This window comes from Labrus bergylta, chromosome 8, assembly GCF_963930695.1.
Source record: "Labrus bergylta chromosome 8, fLabBer1.1, whole genome shotgun sequence".
Lineage (NCBI taxonomy): Eukaryota > Metazoa > Chordata > Actinopteri > Labriformes > Labridae > Labrus > Labrus bergylta.
Window position 1 is genome coordinate 9,050,648 of NC_089202.1, and position 20,255 is coordinate 9,070,902.

The 20,255-nt window shown below is 41.5% G+C and overlaps 1 protein-coding gene across 6 annotated transcripts in view; it reads right to left on the bottom strand.

Moving 5' to 3' along the window:
- ptprub (protein tyrosine phosphatase receptor type Ub) overlaps positions 1-20,255 on the bottom strand; it is a 162,594-nt gene that overhangs the window by 45,161 nt on the left and 97,178 nt on the right. For all 6 annotated transcript variants that reach the window (XM_065957543.1, XM_065957541.1, XM_065957545.1 and 3 more), the window contains exons 5-10: positions 19,653-19,768; positions 15,080-15,254; positions 11,485-11,778; positions 4,285-4,602; positions 2,897-3,006; positions 226-427 (exon numbers count right to left, since the gene is read on the bottom strand). In XM_065957543.1, coding sequence (XP_065813615.1) covers positions 226-427; positions 2,897-3,006; positions 4,285-4,602; positions 11,485-11,778; positions 15,080-15,254; positions 19,653-19,768 — 1,215 coding nt within the window. The remainder of the gene's footprint in view (positions 1-225; positions 428-2,896; positions 3,007-4,284; positions 4,603-11,484; positions 11,779-15,079; positions 15,255-19,652; positions 19,769-20,255) is intronic.

The window sequence follows — 20,255 nt, forward strand, 5'->3', positions numbered from 1 at the left end:
TGGAGAGGCAACAGAAAATAGCTTTTACACTGGGGGGAGCAGTAGTTTTGCCTTTGGAGAGAGGAAAAGATGCTGAGGTCAAAAGAGAGGAAAGTTGGATCCTCATTATAGCACTCAGTGGGTGAAGTCTGGTGTTTGTGACGGCATAGAGAGCAGGTTCTTCATGAACAGGCTTTCTGTCTCTGTACATTTTATCTACAATTTGAGCTTCAGGAGTCATAATACCTGAGATGTTGGTGGTAATTTCCGTGAGGGCCGTCTGGCCAAAGCCCTTAGCCGTACGGGCTCGGACGGAGATCAGGTAAGTAGTTCCAGGGTGCAGGTTGGAGAACATGTGGTAGGTCTCGTTCTTCAGCTTCGACACGGTTCTTCTCGGGCCTGGGACGTTGATACCTGGATCAGATGACTCGATACTCTGGTAACTGATCTGGTTTGGGGACATAAAAAATAGCAAGATGGTCTCAGGGTAATAAACGATGAGCTAGAGTCACATTAGCACTGATTTTATGATTCATTATTGTGACATCTAGCAGATTTCAAGTGATTTATTAAGTTTTATTCTGATCGAAAGAGGTCATTAAGTCAGAAAACGAATGGCTCAGTCATAATTAGTTATGCTCAGGTTTGATTGATATAATAAACGTAGAAAGAAATGAATTTGCCTCTCTAAATCAGTGCGCTGTTTCGCATGTGCGAGTATGAATTTAGATGAATAGGACTTGATTGGCATAGGCACTGTTAATTCAAGGTCACAGAGGGAGCCTGGAGTTTTTTTTCTTTAAAGTATGAGGAGCGCTAAATGGTTTTCTGACTTCGTAATGCATTATGAAGGCCATGGACAGAAGACGCCTCATATTGAAAAGTGTTTAAAAGTTGCATTAATGTTCATTAACACTCAAAAAACTGATGAGCAAAAGTGTCCTTTAAAAGTGAAAGTGAGTTTTTCCTCAAGAGGTGATTTGCCTCGCCAGCACAGCACTCTCCCAAGGATTTCCACTTGTTCTCTTTAGAATGGTGGAGAGCTAAATGAGGTGACCTTACTGCAATCAGACAAGGGTGAGCATATTAGGATATGCATTAAAGCTGTAAGAGATCCACTTTACAGAAGGAGTGAACACAAACCCATAAGCTATAATGAATGTGCACAGCACGCACACAACAAAGATGCCACTCAAGCCAAAGCAAAGGCTTGGCTGATTATCATAAGACGGGCTTAATGTGTGCTCATGCCTCCTTAGTGGGAAGATAGAATTATGTGCCATCCTGTTAACTAAACACAGACGGACCTCTGCGTTTCCTCCACAAAGGCAGACATAAAAGATGTCCAACAGAGCACTGAGCTGTGAGGAGGGCTTGCAGGACAGCATGGCGGCTGATGGGCTCAGGCAGTGTGGTCAACGGTTTAATCTGAGAGAAATGAAGGGGATTTCTACAGCTCTGTATACAGCTTTCTCCGTCAGCCAAGGGAGATCAACACAGAGAAAAAAATCCTGTGCAGGCTTCACTTTATATGTCAAACCGCAAATCCTTTTTAATAATATCCTTGAGAGGACATTGCTAGAGAGGCCAAAGAAAGAAGGCTCAAGGATAGGTGGGCAGGTCCACTGACAGTTTAGCACAGGCTGAGGGTATCCAGTACATTCATTATCCTGTTAAACATGAGGCCTACAGCATGACATGGAGTTCTGCATTAATGACACAGGGCTCTGTTTTAATGGCACAAACCAGCGTTGCGGCTAGGCCATGTGCATGAGGTCATGAGAGCGATCCAAGCATGTAGGCAAAGCCCGCCATGCGTAAAAGGTTGGGTGAAGAAGAATGTAAATTGGACATAAGTGGTTTGGGGATTGAGCACATCTCCGTGTCTTACCAGCAGCAGTGACCCTCAAGGGAAAATGCTCATGTAATAGAGAGGAAAGTATTTCTGCACTGGGCATGGAAATACCAAAAGTGCAGGCACATATCCCTTTCACCAAGAAAGAACTCAAAATGTTAAGAGATGCTTGATAATGTCTTCATGTTACTATCAATTCTATTACTACTGGGCAATATGGCTATGTGCCTTATCAATATTAAAATCAAGAGTCATGGTGTGAAGAAAAAAAAGCTCCCTGTAATTTAATACTAAACCCAAATTCTCTGACATAAGAACGAGACCACGAGGTCCGTAAAGCAGCTGTCCTGGAGCTTAGTGTCTTATCACTGATGATGGTCTCTATATATTAAAAGTTGAGCCTCTCTCAGGCGAATCGCAAATGCTTATCTTATACAGTGGTTCAATGTTTAATCGAGCCTTTATTGTTACAACAATATGGCTCCTGCTTCATAAGCCATCAGAAAAATGATCTGCGTAAGTGGAAGTTCACATAATGTTGAAAAAAGTGTTGGTTTTTTATATCACACCACAAGTCTATGTATACGCTGAACTAGAAGCTATATTCATTGAGTGTTGGACTCAGCTTCTGTGTCATTACCACCCTTGACCATATGTCACTTGTTTCGCAAATTGAAGGTTTAAGGCATAAGCATTTAAAAGTGGTCTGCTGTTGCCAGGCTAGGCACACAAAGAAAGAGAAGCATTAGCTTAATACACAATTTGGGGTATTTTTCTGTTTTGCATGAGCATGCAAACTGCAATTAGCTTAAACTAATGTTAGCCTAAACTGAAGTTAGCCTATACTTTCTTCAGCCTTAGCAAACATTATCCTGAATGAACTTTTTCTGTGTATTTGTTATTGGATTATTGAAAGGTGAAGACACAGATTGAGTTAGCAATCAGTCCTTATCCTACAAGTTTTTTTTTCTTTTGTAATTTACGTATATAAGCAATAAAGCCTGCATGTAACTTTACATGCTTTTTAACAATTGGGTGTTTAGTGTCAACCTTTTAGCTTACCTCATATTGTGTAATGAGGCCATTGGGCTCAACGGGCTCCTCCCATTTCAGGAAGATCATGTCATCCAGCGGGGTGAAGGTGAGTGACTCTGGTGCAATGCCTCCGGGAACTATAAGAAATTGTCAGAACAAACATTTGTAGGCAAAATTGAAGTACTAATCCCCCAGCGAGCCTCGCCTGTCAACATCACAGAAGTGAATGTCACAGCGGCTCAGAACAATGCAGCACATGAGACACACAGCGAGCGACAGAGAGAGAGAGAGAGAACATCAGATAAGGGCACAGTTAATTCATGAACTGCATCTCTTATGTAACCACGACACAAAAGAGAAAGAAAAATAGAAAGAATATTAAAATTTCATATCAATCTTCGGTGAAAGTTGAAAATATATTAATGAGTTTGTCAGACACTTGCTAGTAAACTTGTTTTTTGGAGTGGCAGTGAACGTACCGTGAACGCCTGAACGTTCAATGTCTGAATGTGTGAACTGATTTTTGGGCTGTTCTGTTGCAGCCTCAGTCCCTATGGTCTGTGTGAGCGCTGTACAGATAAAGACTGCTGTGAGATTCAGGCCTGAGGCTAAAGCAAGCAAGCCGAACAGCTGAGTCGACTGATATTTTTGAATTGAGTCAGTATCGAGGACAGAGCTGCTTATTAAGGCTTTTGGATGAAGTACTGATAATTGCTGTGCACTGTATCTATAGCTACATTTATCTTCAATACAAAAACTTTCTTCATCTTTTTTTTCTCTCTCTCTATATATATATTTCACTTTATTGTAAATCTTGTTTGTTTTGATTTTTTTGGGGGGAGAATTGATTTCTCCCTCGGCCGGCATGCAGACGAAGAGATACAGCACAAAGAAATCCTCGGAGATAAGACGTAAGCACAAAATCCTTTCTCGGGGTTGCCAGAGTGTTAGATATAATGTTTTTCTTTTATGTAACTTTCATCAGAAAATGAAGGGGATCATTTGAAAAAACGGATTGAGCCTCAGTCGGATGGTTAACCTTTCTGAAAGCGTATGTAAGAGAAGGACTGAGGAGCCGGAGGAAGCATTTCAAGTGTGTTGAATTTAAAGAAAATGCAAAACAAAGCCTGTAAAAGATGATAAAGTTAAGTTTATTAGACAGTGTTTTGAGATGTGTTGATTTAACATTATGATACATTTTGAGGATGTAGTTTGTTTTATTTATTTTTTTATTTGCATTGAATTATTGTGTTTCTAAGCATGTGTCTACTCCATTTTCATCCTTGAGGCTGTGCATCATAAACTAAGAGTTGAATGTTTACTTACAGTTTATATTTCTCCATAAAACAATAACCACATTGTCAAATGTTTATTTTTCATACTATCTATTTCTGGGACCTCCACTGGAGACTTACTGTCCTCCTCTGTCTGGAAGGTGACCTCCCTGCCCTCTTTCTTCCCCTCCGGGTTGGCCAGTGACAGACGGACATAGATGCCGTGGTAGGGTGGCAGATCACGCAGCGTGAAGCGTGAGGCGTTGTGTTCCACTGCCAGGCATTCCCGCACCGTGGTGTTATGGCCTCCGCCGCCTCCCGCCGTGGTGTAGCGGTAGCACAGGGATACTGAGTAGGTGTGGCAGCGTGTCAGGTTGAACGCCAAATTCTCCCATTGCAGGGACAGCTGCCTGGGCTGGATGTCTGTCGCTGTGAGGCCCCGCAATGCACGCATCGGCTCTGAGAGCAGGAAAAAAAGATCAGAAAGAAAGAAAAGGAGAACATTATGTGAGATCTACTGCCAAGAACCTGCAAAGTCATTTAAAAAGTACTGAAGCCTTTATTGTGAAATATTTCATATTGGACAAAGAGACAGAGTGACCCAGGACTACCCTTGCAGATTTCTACCTACTCCCCTCCTACATGCCACCATTTTTCCCAATCACAACATGGAGGTCAACATTTTGCTGCCAGCACATCCCACCCACATCCCCCTTGGCGAAGCAGGGACTCATGCCAATTGTGCTAATTAATGGGACAGGCTGCGGGTTGCTGTCGCACTCCCACTAGTCCAAGCCTCTGTGTCGCAGAGAAAATGGACTATCCAGTAGTTCTACTTCTTTGCCCTCTGGTTTTATCCACACACGCGCACACACACACACACACACACACACACACACAACAAATGCCAGTGCCACACAAGGGCACTCACTTCCGCTGGTCACTTTTACTGCTGGGTCACCGCGATGGCCTGTCGCATATTTTTAGAAGACACCAAGTTAATTCTGGTCACTGCCAGGGTTAACCCTGACTTTCACTGACTCAGACCAAAGAACAACAGCTCTGTCTGTGATATCCAAAATGTAAGACACAGAGAGCCTCTGTACGCAGACACACAGAGCAGCCAGTGTGCGAGAGGACATCGGAAAACTGGAGAGAGGCTGAGTGAAGCCAAGGACATCCTCAGCATCAATAGGGGCATTTATCAGCGGCCATTATTAACACAATCAATGCCTTTTTGTCAAGCAATATGCTACATAATGTATGATATGGCTTTATTCTTTTAATAGGACACGTTGAGTAATGGGCCAGGGAGGCAGGGAATGACAGTAGAGATATGGGGTACAGGGAGAGATCAGTGGAGTTTGAGGTCACTGGCCAAGGTCTTAATTTCTTCACTGACTCAAACCCTCAGTGGGTTTCACACAGCAGCACAGATTAAAGCAAGGGACTTAAATAAAGCGGATAATGCATGACTGAGCAAGAGCTAATGCACTAAAACAAGAATTATCTAAGAAAATGAATTTGTAAGGTGCTCCGTGGTTGTGCAAGGACACTCTAGCACAAACATTTGCTGTATAAAATCATTACATAGGCCAATCGCTTCATGAATATCTCTATTTTAATCTAATTCTCACAAAAGTTTCAATGCAGATTACTTAACATGCTAACATTATAAGGCATGCCTAAGACACATTTCTTGTGCACTTAATACTGCCCTGTGTTAAAGCATTTCTTTTAAAGTGAGATTTTCTGACACTTCCGATTCATTCTGAAGACTTCTGCAGTCACCAGCTTTCTCTTTTAATTTGCTGTCTGGCATCCCAGGCTTGATGGAAATATGACCCGAGCATTGATCTGAACCTCCAGACTAATGTGGCGGCAGATAAATGGGTGGGCGCAGTAATCACAAAGTAGTAGACTGCACCCAGTGCGAAATGTTAATGTTCCATTGTTCAGTGTGACTGAGGATTGTCTTAATGGTGCAATTGATAGTCTGCACAGTCTGAGAGCTAAATAAAGAGAGGCATTTAACTGCTGAGTTGATGAAAGGGCCGCCAAAGAGGCCACAGTGTGCTCATTGTAGGTTTTTCTCAAAGTGGACATTTGTGCCAGCCCCTTCCCCTTGCCTCGTTTTATTTGTCAGGGTGCCACGAGCACCCACCCATTCTCCTGCACCCTGTGGCTTGAAAGCTGCAGCCGCCCCAATGTGGCCTGAAGCCTAGAGCACCATGTTGATCCTTGGAGATTAGAATTCAGAGTGGATGTGACAAGTTCTGGTTTATTATCGCCCAGAAAAAGTGTGACATGGTAAAGCAGCAGGACAGAGCAGGGCTGTTTTAGATTGCATGCATGCATGGACAGGATCTGGACTGACTTTGTCAGATGGGAAAACCTCATTTAGACGGACATGCAGGCCTGTACCAAAGCTAAACCGAAAACTCTAACATGCACAAATCCAAACACCCTGAATGTGATCATATAGTGGATTCTGGCCCAGAAAGAAAGATATGATGAACGACATGCCAGGAAAGGCAAATCACTTGTGCTCCTAATGTGGCTAATTTTAGTCATGCTCCAGTGTGAACAGAGCGGGAACATCATGACTAGAGGCTTTCCAGAAGGTTCAGTGACCCAGCAGCAGGTGGAAGCCCATTAACGTAGTTTGGGGACCACCTGCAGTACAAATGCTCGCCTCTCCTCTGTGATTTACTTGAGGGGCTTCAAGCTGTGCTAATGCACCGTGCTGATAATCACAGAAATGGCTCATCAAGCACACCTGGATGGCCGTCAGAGCCAGACAGAGAGCATGTTCACATTCACGGCCATTAGTTTTACAGCACCCGTATGAGAATGGCTCGGCCCTGCAAAGAGGTGTGTGCAATACTGTGTGCAATACTGTGTAGACAAGTAGCCCACATGTTTGTGAAGGAGGGGAAATGTTCAGCATGACCACGGAAGAGTGAAATTAGTCAAGGTGGAAAGGCACGACTTCTGAAGGGGAAATTCACTTTTCTTTCCGGGTCAAAATGTCCCTTCTTTTTATTTGATAGTTACCACCTTCCTGAAATCACAACAACAACACCACCACGGATTTCCTTTTTCTTAAACCTAATTAGGCCAACAGCAAAGGAGGGTGGTAAGGGCTCAGTGTTGGAATGTGGGGTCAGGAGGGGAAATGTAGTCCAGATGGTTTGGAGGCGGGGTCAGGGAGATCTGGGAACCAGGTGGTGATTAGAGTCTCCTACATGGTCAAGAAGGTGAAATAAAGCAGGTGGAGGTTTCCATTGTTACTGTTTGGTTTAAACTCAGCTTATTCAGCTCCTTTTATACAAACATGTAGCCCACAGTGCTTCACATAGAGAATAATGGACTGAAATAAGAACACAAAATGATCATTAAAAAGAGAAAGCAGCAAACACATTTAAAAACCCATTAGAAATGAATGATTAAAGTCTAGTTGAACATTAAATAAATAAATAAAAACACTCGGGAAAAGGTGTTGTAAAATACAAAGATAAAAACTGTATCTCAGGTAATAAAATTACTCTGAAAGAAAAGCTCCCTTGAACGGATAGGACTTTAATTTCCATTTAAACATACCTGCCATTTAGATATCGAGACGCAGTAAGTCTTATAGTTTAGAGGTATGACAAAATAAAAGGCTCTCTCGACACATTTAGAAAATGTAAATAAAAGGAGGGGACCTTGAAAAAGATCTGAATAGACGTCTGAGTTAATTCATTTCAAGCTTTACAAACAAGTAAAATAAGCCTGGGCAGTGTTTTCCAGATTGTGGTTATGTTATTGATTATTCATTTTCTTTTGTCAATTGATGAAATATCCCCTATATGCTAAGGCACGAGCTGTAACAAAACCATGCAGGACTCAATGCAAAAACAATAATTCAACCAGCAGAGAGTCACAGCTTTTCAGCAACCTAAAGGCAAAATCTAACGGACACGCTGACAAAATTAATTTCACCTATACTTCCCCTGAGTTGAACTAGTACTGCATCTAAATGCCCTGTTTAACAGCTCAGCAAACACAGCAGTATTACTTATCCCACACATGGTTGAACAAGCTAATGTCACAGTGGTTGAAATGTAAATACATCATTAAAGGCTGAGTTTAGTGACTTTCACAAACAGCGATACCGGCAACTCCGAAAGCAATTTTCCTATGCCATGGATCCTCTCTCGCTTCACCTCTCACACTTTCACTCTATTAATTTTTTTTTTTTTTTACTGTTTCTCACGCTTTGAAAAACTATCCTCTCTCCCACACACATACTCCCATAACGAAGCCTTCTTTCTCTCGATACCGGCGTCGTTTTTTTCTTTTTTTCTTTTTTAACTTCTTTATTGTGAATTTCCTGTGTCTCTTGAGTCGGGGCAGGGCAAGCAAGGATTGGTGAGGGAAGGCCTGTGAGCTCAGTCTTGGTGCCTGATGAATGGGGGGTGTCTGTGGCTGTTGGGAGAGGAGCGTAGCTTTAATATGTCATTGGAGAGGGGGCTGGGGAAGCTCCAGTGAAGCCGCGGAGGGAAATATGTGAGGGATGGTGTGTGGCAGCAGGAGACTATTGGGCATAGTGAAGAGTGATGACCATGGAAGACACGAATCCACAGACCGCCTTTGGGTAACACAAAGCTCTCCATTTCATGTCACTGCTGCACACACACTGCAGATGTAGCCCGCAGTAATGACTGCCCGCATCTCTGTGTTTGCATCTGCAACAACACAGTGCTCTTTGGTCTATACACTGTGTGTGTTCATATATTATACAGTTAGCATGGGTGTGGCTCGCAGGTATTCTGATCAACTCCCTGGGTGTTCTGAGTCTGCACGCTGATGGATTACAGTGGTGGTTTGAGAAGACGGTAAAAAGTATGTCATTTGGTGAAATAAAAAACAAACCAAAGGGGGTTAAAGCAGAAAAATTTTCACCTAAGAGGATGGATGAGAATTAAAAATGATGAATGTGAATGTGACTAATTTAAAGGGAAAATGATGCATTTAGCTTCATTAATAAACAAAACTACAACAAGAGAAAACAGATAGCAGTGTGAGGAAGAAAGAATTATTAGCTATTTGTTTTAGACTTAAGACTTTTTTCTTTTTTTTTTTAAGATTTATTTTTGGGCTTTTCGTGCCTTTAATGCAGAGGGAGGACAGTGGATAGAGTCGGAAACCAGGGAGAGAGAGTGGGGAACGACAAGCGGAAGGGGGCCACGGGTGGAAGTGAACCTGGACCTACCGCATGAGATGAGAGTCTCAATACATGGGACGCGCGCCCTAACCATTGCACCACCAGCGCGCCCCAAGACTTAAGACTTTTAATGAGCTTTTTATTGGCTGATGTCAGACAATGAAATATATTAAAACGTTGTATTTAATAGTCAGGAACATAAAGAGCAGATTTAGGATAAATAATAGTTGAAAGGGCTACGAACTTCGAAATGTGTATTCATAAAGAACAAAAACAAACAGTCTGCTAAAAACAATTCCAAACAGAACCATCGAGTATTTAAGATATTAAAATTATGATAACTCAAAACTCTTATTCATATATTTTTCAAGTTGTGGACAAAACAAGACATTTGAGGACATCATCTTGAGCTTTATTAAAGAAAAAGAAAAGAAAATTTCACAGTTTTCTTAAGTTTATTGAGGGCAGTAGCTCAGTCCGTAGGGATTTAGGTTGGGAAACAAATTGTCACCGGTTCAAGCCCCAGTGCGGACCTAGTCTGGAAATTGGTAGCTGGAGAGACACTGAACCCCCCCCCCCCCCCCCCCCCCAGCAACCCCCTCACTCTGTCTTTTCTCCATGAGTGCTTGTCTATAGGATCCTGTTTGTGCATCTGTGTGTATTTCAGCATACAGTATGTGTGTGTAGCATGTTCAACAACAGTGTGTAAATTAGAATTTCTCTTCACAGGATTAATAAAGTATAACTAAAGAGAATCGATATTAAGTCATTTTAACTTCATATAGTGTGTCTTAACCACTGCCAGCTATAAATCCTTGTCCATTAATTGTGCTTTTCGTATATAACCCCCCCCCCCCCCCCCACCAAGGCTAACTACTACAGTCAGCCAGCTGTTATCTTATTTTAGAAATGTCAAACCAATCCTGCCACGCTTGCAGCCAAAAAGTTTTCCTCTCAGTCTCCTTAGCTGCAGAGTTGAGAGCTGCCCCTGATAGCAAATGTGCCTTTTCTTCTGAGATAAGTGTATGCAGTGACTGAATCAGAACTTCTCCATCAGCTCCTCTCTGATTGAATTTTAGCAGATTATCGCGACAGATGCAGCCCTATAATTGAAGACTCTCTTAAATGACGGTGCTTGGCTGTTGGGCATCTGGACTTTGAGCTGTGGAGCTTGAGAGTAATTTAAAAAGTGCAAAGGAGAAATAGTATCTATCAGTGTTATTTTAAATCTAGATTGAATATATAATAAAGCAATTTCAAAAATCACACAGCAGTATCCTGTAGAGTTTGTATTAAAAGACCATGTAGCACTGTATCACTTTAACAAGGGCTCTGGGTCGCTGTGTCACCTTAACAGTGCACATTGGTATTCCCCTTAGAATAACATATTTAATTATGAGTCCGTCAGCTCAACTATCTCTGCCCAAACACAAAACCACAAAGGGGAAGAGAGCACTACAGGGTGTTTGAGCCTCTTATCTCGACAAACATTATGACCAATACATGGACATCATGGAAATGAATAAGGTGATAAGGTAAACAATACTCCGTGAGTCAGCTTTAAACAAACAACATATGGATAAAAGCTGGCTGGTGGGTGGTGTGTTTTCAGCTTAACGCAGCAGCAGCAGCTACTGGCCAGTGAATAGCAGCTTGTATTTCGCACCTTCATGTTTAGAGTCAGGCGTTAAAACCCACGGCACTGTTGTATGAATAAGTGTATATGCTGACGATGATAGCTATGTTTGTATTACACCTATCCGCATGTACACTTTGAGCGCCATCACCCAAAACAGCGTGGAATGATGTGCTGCTATATTATCTACAAGTACACAACATTTGATCACATGAGGCCGTTGTTTTCCTACCAGTGGGTCTCACAAGATGAATCTGAGGGGTTCAGCAGAGATAGTTATACAAACCATTTTTTTTCTGATGTATCAGATTTTTTGAAATATGTGATATCACAGACATGGTGTTTTTGCTAATTAATGTGTGACATCTCAGTGGTATGTCCCCCTTTTATAAAAGGCCTATGAGTGTGACTCATTTTACACTAACACCATACCTGACAGAAAAAAAAAAAAAAAAAAAGAAGCCTGGAACATCTGCATCAGAAGGCTGAATCTCACCTGCACACTTGGTCCTGCTCACAAGTGGTGGTCCAGGTGGTCCGGTTCCTCCCTCCCCAGGTCGAGTCAACAGCACACTGATGTGGTACTCCGTGTCTGGATCCAGATGCCACAGCTTATAGGTGACCATGTTGACTCCGTGCACCTCTGACCATGGAGACTGGCTGGCGCGGTACTCAATCTCCTTCCTGATAATGGGGCCATCTCCCAGGATAGAGTTGGTGTTGAGCTGGATGATCAGGTAAGTGGAGCCGGCACGCAGCAGCTGTGGCGGCGCGATGGGGGACGGAGGTACTGTGAGAGGAAATGAAAAGCAGGGTTTTGTTTTTCTGTTCTCTTGCATCATGTTTTCATCAGTGAAAGCATTTTCTGGCAGACACGGTGCACTGCTGCACATATACTTTGGAGCTAAGGTGGTGGTGTTAATTTTATTAATTAGCTGTATCCAAAGAGATTACTCATTACATTAAAGCCCACTGGGTCTTAAATGAGTCCCTAGAGGAAGCAGGATGTGAGTAGGTCAAACTGTATTCAAATAGCAGATTAGTCAAGGCTATTAAGAAGGCATTTACTGCCTCGCATACATTTGTGCAAACTAGTGAGTGGAGAAACAGCTGTGCACACGCTGCACTGAATGTGTATGATCTTTGGAACTGAAGGATTATTTGCTGTACATCATCCTCTCTAACTGAGTGTGCTGGCTTCAGAGCCGGCCACCCAATGACGAAAGAGTAGACTCTACATCACTCTCGGTAAAGATTGCCAAACCAAAGATTAATTCCAGAGCCCATCGGTCAAACGTCACTCACTGGCAGATCCAAGCGACTGAACAATTACACGGGCAGCAGTGTGAGGGAGGGAAGGGAATGCAAAAGAAACGAGGACAAAGCATGAGAAAAGATCAGAGTTAGATCTGTGGCTGTGACTAATCCCTCAATTCTGCAGAGGCGCCTCTCCCTTTTATGGCCCTCCTCTCTGCTGGCTTTCAACTTAACCAGAACCTCACCTCTACTCTGCAGAGCTTACTACTGCCAGGAGTTTGCCTGAAGCGGCCTATCATCTGCATCCATAATGACAGGTTACATTTAGGTAACAGTGAGGCCTAATCTAAAACAACTCACTCATTTATTTCATAATTACATTCACCGCCCTTTTTTTATCTCTTCATTAAGTTTGTTTATTTACAATGTCTTGTTCTCAGTATATTGTGACTTGCATTTTTCTTTGTTTCCCTCTGCATACGGAGTTATTCTCAAACTAAACATCGCTCTCAGAGCTACTTTCTGTTTAATTTAGGTTTTTGAGATTTATGCTTAATCAGTCTGCAAATCCCAGCACAGACATCTTGGAATGTGCTCACAGTCACAATATAACAACCATGGGGCCACAACAAAAGGCAGAGGCATACAATACCTTAAGGACAAAGATGGAAATGTTTTATTCATTAATTGGACGTATTGCTTTCCTCAATGGGCAATAAGGGGCTTCATCATGATTCCTGCATGGAATCTATGGTCTTGAAATGAGTGGATCCAACTCATTAAGGGGATGATTAGGCTCCTCTGAGCAGAGCATAGGGGGAGAGGGATTTATGAATGTCTCGTTAAGGACTCGTTCTCGGCTCCTCTTTAATAGATTATCGAGCTACAGCCAGTTGAAGTGAACATGACTTACAGCCGGCCATCACGTCCACTCGAGGGGCAGAATGAGCTGTGCCAAAAATAACATCTTTGTCCTCATTATGAAAAAAAAGAAGCAAAACCACAACCATGCAGATCAAATCATTCTTATTTTCTGAGAGTGTGAGCACACAAAATGGGATTTCATGGCCTTCTACAAAGCCATTTACTGTCTCCTCATCTACTGGCAACTGCTGGTGAGAGGGTTTAGTAATATTTGGGAAAGGGATTCCGTTTTGAACTGTAGCAATCAGCCTGTATCAAAATACATATCCGAAGCCATGCTTCAAATAAATAAAACAGATTTACTTCATGCTAAAATGCAAATAGACTAACAGTAAGCAGCCACGCCTGCAGCTTTCTGAGGAAATCACAGACACAGCTTAATGCTAACTACAGCAGGCTAACATTAGAGGCCATAAGCATGCCAATGCTGATGCTCAGAATGGATAATGTTTACCATGTTAATTATCTAACTTTACTGATTATGTAAAGCTTCTTATAAATCATCAGGTTTTGAATTTTGTATCTATCAGTCTATCTACTTATCTATGTTTTTGCCTCAAGGTTAAATGCTAACCACAACATGCTAATGCAGATGTTTAGTGGGTACATGTTTGGTATGCTTATCTTAGTTAAGTGTGTTAGCATGTTTACATTAACTTGCACAGCATGTCAAATGGATACAGGACAAGCCTAAGAGTGAACAGCGATTCGAGCAGCTGTGAAGCTCTCACAGAAAATGGTCTGTGGTGCACTAAACCAGGCATGGGCACTTGTGGGAATCTGGACACTTAAGATGATCTACACACGCAGGTGGTTGGTCCTTGTGCGCATGATGAACTATGATGCTGCCGATCCCACCGGTTATTGTAGCCTATTTCCTAAGTTCACCATCTAAGGATTTACTGCTTAAAATCACTAATAAGCAATTTACACAAAGTGCAGCTAAAGGTTACACAAAATTACCATCATTACCATTTTGACTGATATTTGGTTATAAAACTATACATTTCAAAAACAAAATGTTTGAACCACTCACAGGAATATTCAGAGTATTTAGGATTTATCTTCCAAAAACCATAAATGTCTTTCAAATATTCATGGAAGTCCTCTCAACAGTAGGCTAGTTGGTACAGTTTATTTTATCCTGGAACAAAGAGACGGACTGGCTTACCAGCTAATTAGCCGTCCAACCAACACTTGCTTTATTCCCAATATTGCTGAAACACATTTTTTTCCCTGAGGTATACAGTAGAAGACAAGGAGATTTGGCATCCTTCACATCCTTCTTTCCCCTCCTCATCTTCCCTTTGCTCAGGGCAGGAGATTGTTATGCCATCAAACCCTCCCACAGCCATGTCATTACTGTGCTGTCAAAGCAGTGTCAGGCTGGGGGGCTGAAGTGAGTAATGGGAGTGAGGTCACCATCTGTGGTACATGATATGACAGGGTCTGCAGGAGTCCAAGTCAAGTGAGCATCTTTTTGACAGGGAGCTGAAGAGCTGAGTATTGCAGCCGATTTGACAACTGCAGCTCAGAAAACAACACATGTTGGGGAGACTGTCCTGTGCCGTCCTCGGAGCCTTCGTGTGTGGGGCGCAACCATGTAATTTGTGATTGTGGAGTAATAGGGGAATCAATTTCAAATAGGTGTCTGTGATTTCCTCCATCATGCACAAATAATATCCTGTGGGTCATTTGAAATGTGTTCACACTCGTGGCTATCACTGCCTGTTAGGATCACTTTCATTTTCAGTTCCTCTTTAAATCAGACGCAGTAATCCACTGAGACCGAGAAGAGCAGAAAATCCTGTTATTATACAAACAGCAGGGAAACTGATGGCTGGGAACAAGCGAAACCAAGAGAGATACTAAAAGACAACAACAAGAGAAGAGGAAAAGAGAGTGTTTACCTTTGACTACGAGTTCAGCAAAGTTTGAGACCCCGGAGCCCCTGGGGGACTGAGTGACACAGCGGTAAAGGTCTTGATCTGTTCGCTGGACGCTGTCTAGCTGGAAGGATACCACAAAGCGCCAGTGACTCAAGTGCTTGACGGACGCTGCCGTTAAAATGTCCCCATTGTGTCTCTGGAAGGCAAGAAAGGACAGGGTCAGAGAAAACAGGACGGGTCATCTTGTTCCTCTCTCCCCCACACAAATACAGGTACATGTCATCTCAAACACTGTTTGATGTGCAACAGCCACACAGGACTCGCACAGGTCACTGATTCAAATATACTCACAGTTATATAAAAAAAAGACAGTTTAAAGCAGCAGAGGCCAAGATGTGACTGTTACTGGTATAAGTCAAAGGTCACATATTATTCTTCTTTTCAGACAGTTTCAATACGTCTCAGAGCTCCTCCCAACATGTCGGTGAAGTTCATGGTTAAAAAAAATCCACTCTGATCCTGTATTTGATCATGCCTAATAACCTCTCTGTTTCAGGGGGTTGGCCTTGGCTTTCTTGCTCCATGCCCTATTGTTAACGGAGAGAAGGCAGACTCAGAGGGCAGAACAAACACCTAGCTGTGGGAGTGTCACCCACCTGGGGGAGGGGTTACTGCCCCTTATGATGTCATGAACTAAAAAATCTCCGTGTTTAAGCACCTTTTCTGAAAAGTGGAGCAGGCAAAAGACGGAGAGGATGGACTTTTCTCATAGTTGGAGCGTTTCTAAACCGATTAAGGACACATAATCGTGTTAGAAAAACACGTGAAGTGTATTTTGCCCAATATGTGACCTTTAAGCTTTCAAACCCTAGATCCTACACTTCCCATGATGCAACCTTCAGGATCCTCATTAGTTTGCCCATGGTAATAAACGTCACTGAAACTTCATAACCCCAGTTTGTAATCAATCTTCTAAAATAAACAGTGTTTTCTTGAGTGAGAAACAGATACATTAAACATACAGATACAGATACATTGTACATTAAACTTAAATGTTGAAAGTTAAAAAGTCACCCTTGATCAGCCTGATCTATCAAAGAATGAACATACAGTATTGTTTAACCTGATGTGTGTTTTAGGAGTGTAAGATGATAAGGATTTAGTTGTAAGGCTGGGAATCTTTGGGTGTCTCATGATTAAATTTTGATTTTTTATTCTTGGGGTCACAATTTGATTCAGAATCTATTTTCGATTCAAAACGATTCTGGATTCATCAATCATTGGATTCAAAGGCTATTTTTGAATTAGTACATACTTCAGGATCTACTCCAGACATCAGTGAGACTGGGTGCACTTCTTTCTGCTCTATTTGGTATTCTACTGAGTTAAAGGGTTAGCCATAGCACTAAGCAGGGAGTGACTGATTAGCCAAAAAAAAAAAGAAAGTTTTTGGAGGTTATGAATCTATTTAAAATCTCAGAAGATAAGAATCTTGATTTTTACAAAAATCTTTTTTTTTTTTTTATCCCATCTCAATTTGGTTGTTTAAAGTTCTGCTAAATTAAAGTCAATCATTTTTCTACTAGACTGATCCCCAGAATCTTTGTCGAATTAAATGAGTTTTCAAATTTTTCATTTTTCTTTCTGTCACATTTACTGGTTTACTTTCCTCCTCCTTTAAAATAACTTCCTCGTTTAAATACTTGGACGACATTAGCTCTGTTGTAGAACACAGTCGTAATATAACTAAGAAGTCTTTATGTATGCTTTATAAAGTTATTAGTGTTTTTATTATAAGGTGCACACACAGACCAACCTCCCCCACAAACACACACATAAACACTCATTATCTACATTTGCTCTTGTAAGCAGTTATTGCCCAGTGAGCTCCTGGGACACACAAAGCTAATAATGTAAAGAAACCCACTTTAATTATTGCAATCTGGGTCATTTTTTATTAGAGCTTTGAGATTTCAAAGGACGATTGTCCGTCTGTGTGCAGTTTAATTAGGGTAACAGGAGCATTTCTCTGATTCAATCACGCAATATGACAATCAGACGTGTTTTCATAAAAACAAATGGAATCTTGTTAAAATAATAGTGATTATGGGGGTAATACATGTAATAAGAGTTGTCCCTTAATGAAGCCCATCTACAACCTCAGTCCTCTGTGTGCAATGTTATTGAACCAAAACATTTCACTGCTCAGCAGTTAGAACTGGGAGGCAGATGGGCTTTAATGCATTAAGGTTTAATCAGTCGAGAAAACAAGGCTCATTGCTGAGAGGAAACATGTCGACTTGTTTTGGTGGAAAAACAATAAAGAAGAAGAAGTAGCAATGGTTGTGAGCTCTCTGCTTGTTTTAGCATAAAGCATGTCTCAAAGCAGAAACCGAACATAAACAAAAGTGAGTTAGAGCAGAAAGTGAGAAACAGAGGGAGGTAGTCATATTGAAAACAGAGCGCGGTTTGCATGAATGTTGCATGATGCACCTCGCTGTTACACCATGAGACACATTTCTCACATTGTTACACACCATTAAAACCACAAGCATCCGTCAACTCTGCGGAGTCTCTACAAAACACATTGAATCCGAAAATTTTTCCCATGTTTTCAGGCCGTTCTCTTTGTGTGAAATAGTGAACATTAAACTTCATACTCATCCTTCTTTATCTGTACGTTACACAGATACACAGAATCTAAATCATGGACGTATTTCACTGACTAGCAGGGAGACCTTTGGTTTGTGTTCAGCTCCTGGTTGTACTTCTGATTTGGACCTTCAAAAAACCCACAGACCACACAAACCTCATGCAGGGCCTTTGCAAACAAACACATAAACACACACCCGCTAGTTAGGGTTAAGCAGGCAACAAATCTTGTGACCGCAATGACAGAAAAAAAAAATCTCAATTATACATTACGCTCCTACATCCACTGAGCGTATTTCATTTTGACGAGCATGTGGACTGCAGCATGCAGGGTTAAATCAGGATAGATCAAATAAAAGTGAGGTGGCTTCGTGTAACGTAAACAATCTGGCTGCTGCTAATTGGCGAGGAAACGACAAAAGGGTCTGTTAATCAGGTGGGCGTGTGCAGCCAAGATGTTGCTGCAGCTGGTACAGCAGAAACAATGAACACGGAAGGACACAACAACAGAAAGTGAGAATGATACGAGGACATGCTGACAAAAGAGCTCAGACTGACACGTGTGCAGCGGACAGAGAGACGACAAAGAGGGCAGTTAAAGGTAGAGGAGAGCCATTCTAGTGGCCGGGGGATCTCATTACAGCAGACGCCTGTGTGGTTATGCCAGCTAATTACCCAAACAATTTGTCTTCATCTTCGTGTTGTGACCAAATGGCTGGTTTGATAAAGAATGCAGAGAGGTGGGAGTGAGGAGGCTTCAATTACATAAATCACAGATCTCTCTACTTTCAAACCAAACAGAATGTTTACCTAAGGTTAACCATGATTAACTCTGGCTGGCTGTAGTGGGAGGTAAGATGTTGGCAAGAAGCAGCGAAAGTGTGGCTGCGCATTGTAATTTCCACAATGAGAAGAAAAGAAAAAAGCCATGTTACTTTAATCAAGGCTACAAAAAGAGTGGGGATCTTAAGTCCCCCATTATTCCCAGCAGAGGTAAGGACTGTATGACCCATCTGACCTTCACAGAAAAAAAAGCCATTCTAGATTAAAAAAAAAAGACCAAAAGCACAGACCATGATCTGAATACAAACAGGAGGCAGCGAGGAAAGCAGAGAACACTATGATCTTTTAAGCAGTGTTACTTTACATAGGCAGTGAAGTGAGGAGGCACAAAGGCCTTGATGGCCTTCACAGCGTTAGAACTGCCTCTGCTATCTTTATTTAAGCACAAACACGTCTGGGACACGGAATGATACAACAACACAATAAACTGTGTTGCACTGATTCTGCACTTATAATGCAGTAATACACTGAGTTACATTTTGTTGGAATATCGAAATCAAAAATGGCTCCAGTTAATGATTGATCTGAAGAACAGTGTCAGTAATCAAAAAACTACACAGAGATGTGAAACTGGAACAAAGACATAAAACGGAAACAAAGAGACACAAAATGACAAATGTCACAAATGCTAAAAAGAGGATCAGCTGCTTCAAAGAGATACAAAACCCCCACAAATACCGCAAAACAGATACAAAAACAACATGAAAGAAATGTTAAACAGTACAAAGCAACACAAAATGAGAGAAAAAAGTCATTAATGAGATGTTAAAAGGATAAGCACTGCAGTTCAAAGTGATGCAAATAACAGCAAATACATGATTTTTTAAAAAGGCAGAAGAACAACAAAACTACAGAAAGTGATCATCTTGTCTCTGGGTGATTTTTGAAGTTTATAAAAGACTTTTAGACATCTGAACCCAGGAGGTCCACTGCCTCATTATCTGACCATGACCTGAAGTACCTCTCAAAGATGGAGGATTGAGTACAGAAAGCAGTTTGTCTTTTGTACTATTGACTGTCCCAGAGGTAAAAATATCCACACATCAAAGTCAGACACACAGGTTACTTTAGCTCTAAAGTCCACCATTGAAGCACTGACCTCCAGCAGGAACTTCTCCGCCTCTGAAGCTCTTCCAGCAGCAACACATTGGAAGGTAGCATTCTGGCCCGCATTGACCTCCTCATCTCCGAGCCTGGAGAAGTGCGGCGCTTTATCTAAAGAGGCAGAAACATAAAGAGGAAAGCAATGAATCTAAAAAACTCCATTACCTTTCAGCTGTTCACAATGTCAATAAGGCACACGGCACCATTATACCAAGGCTTTACATTAACACGAATGTTAGGCATATTGGTTTGAGAGAACAGCTGGCTTTGTCCTGTGTGTGCTCATATTTAATTCATTATCACAAATGCAATGACAAACCTAAAGCGACTGAGAATTTGTAAAGTACAAATAAACTCCAAAAACTTTCTTTTACACCTTTTTCAATTCTATTTTTCATTTTTTGTTCCATCGATGCAAAATAATACATATACACTGATTTTATATTTAATTTCATAATGTTTCTTCCACTTCTTTTCAACTTCTTGTTGACAGCTTTGAGCAGTTTAAAATAATGATCTTAAGAATGTAGCTGCAAAAAGGAAAATAGCTAAATCAGAAAAAGGAAAAAGGTTGACAAAAAAAGCATTGTGTTTCTTT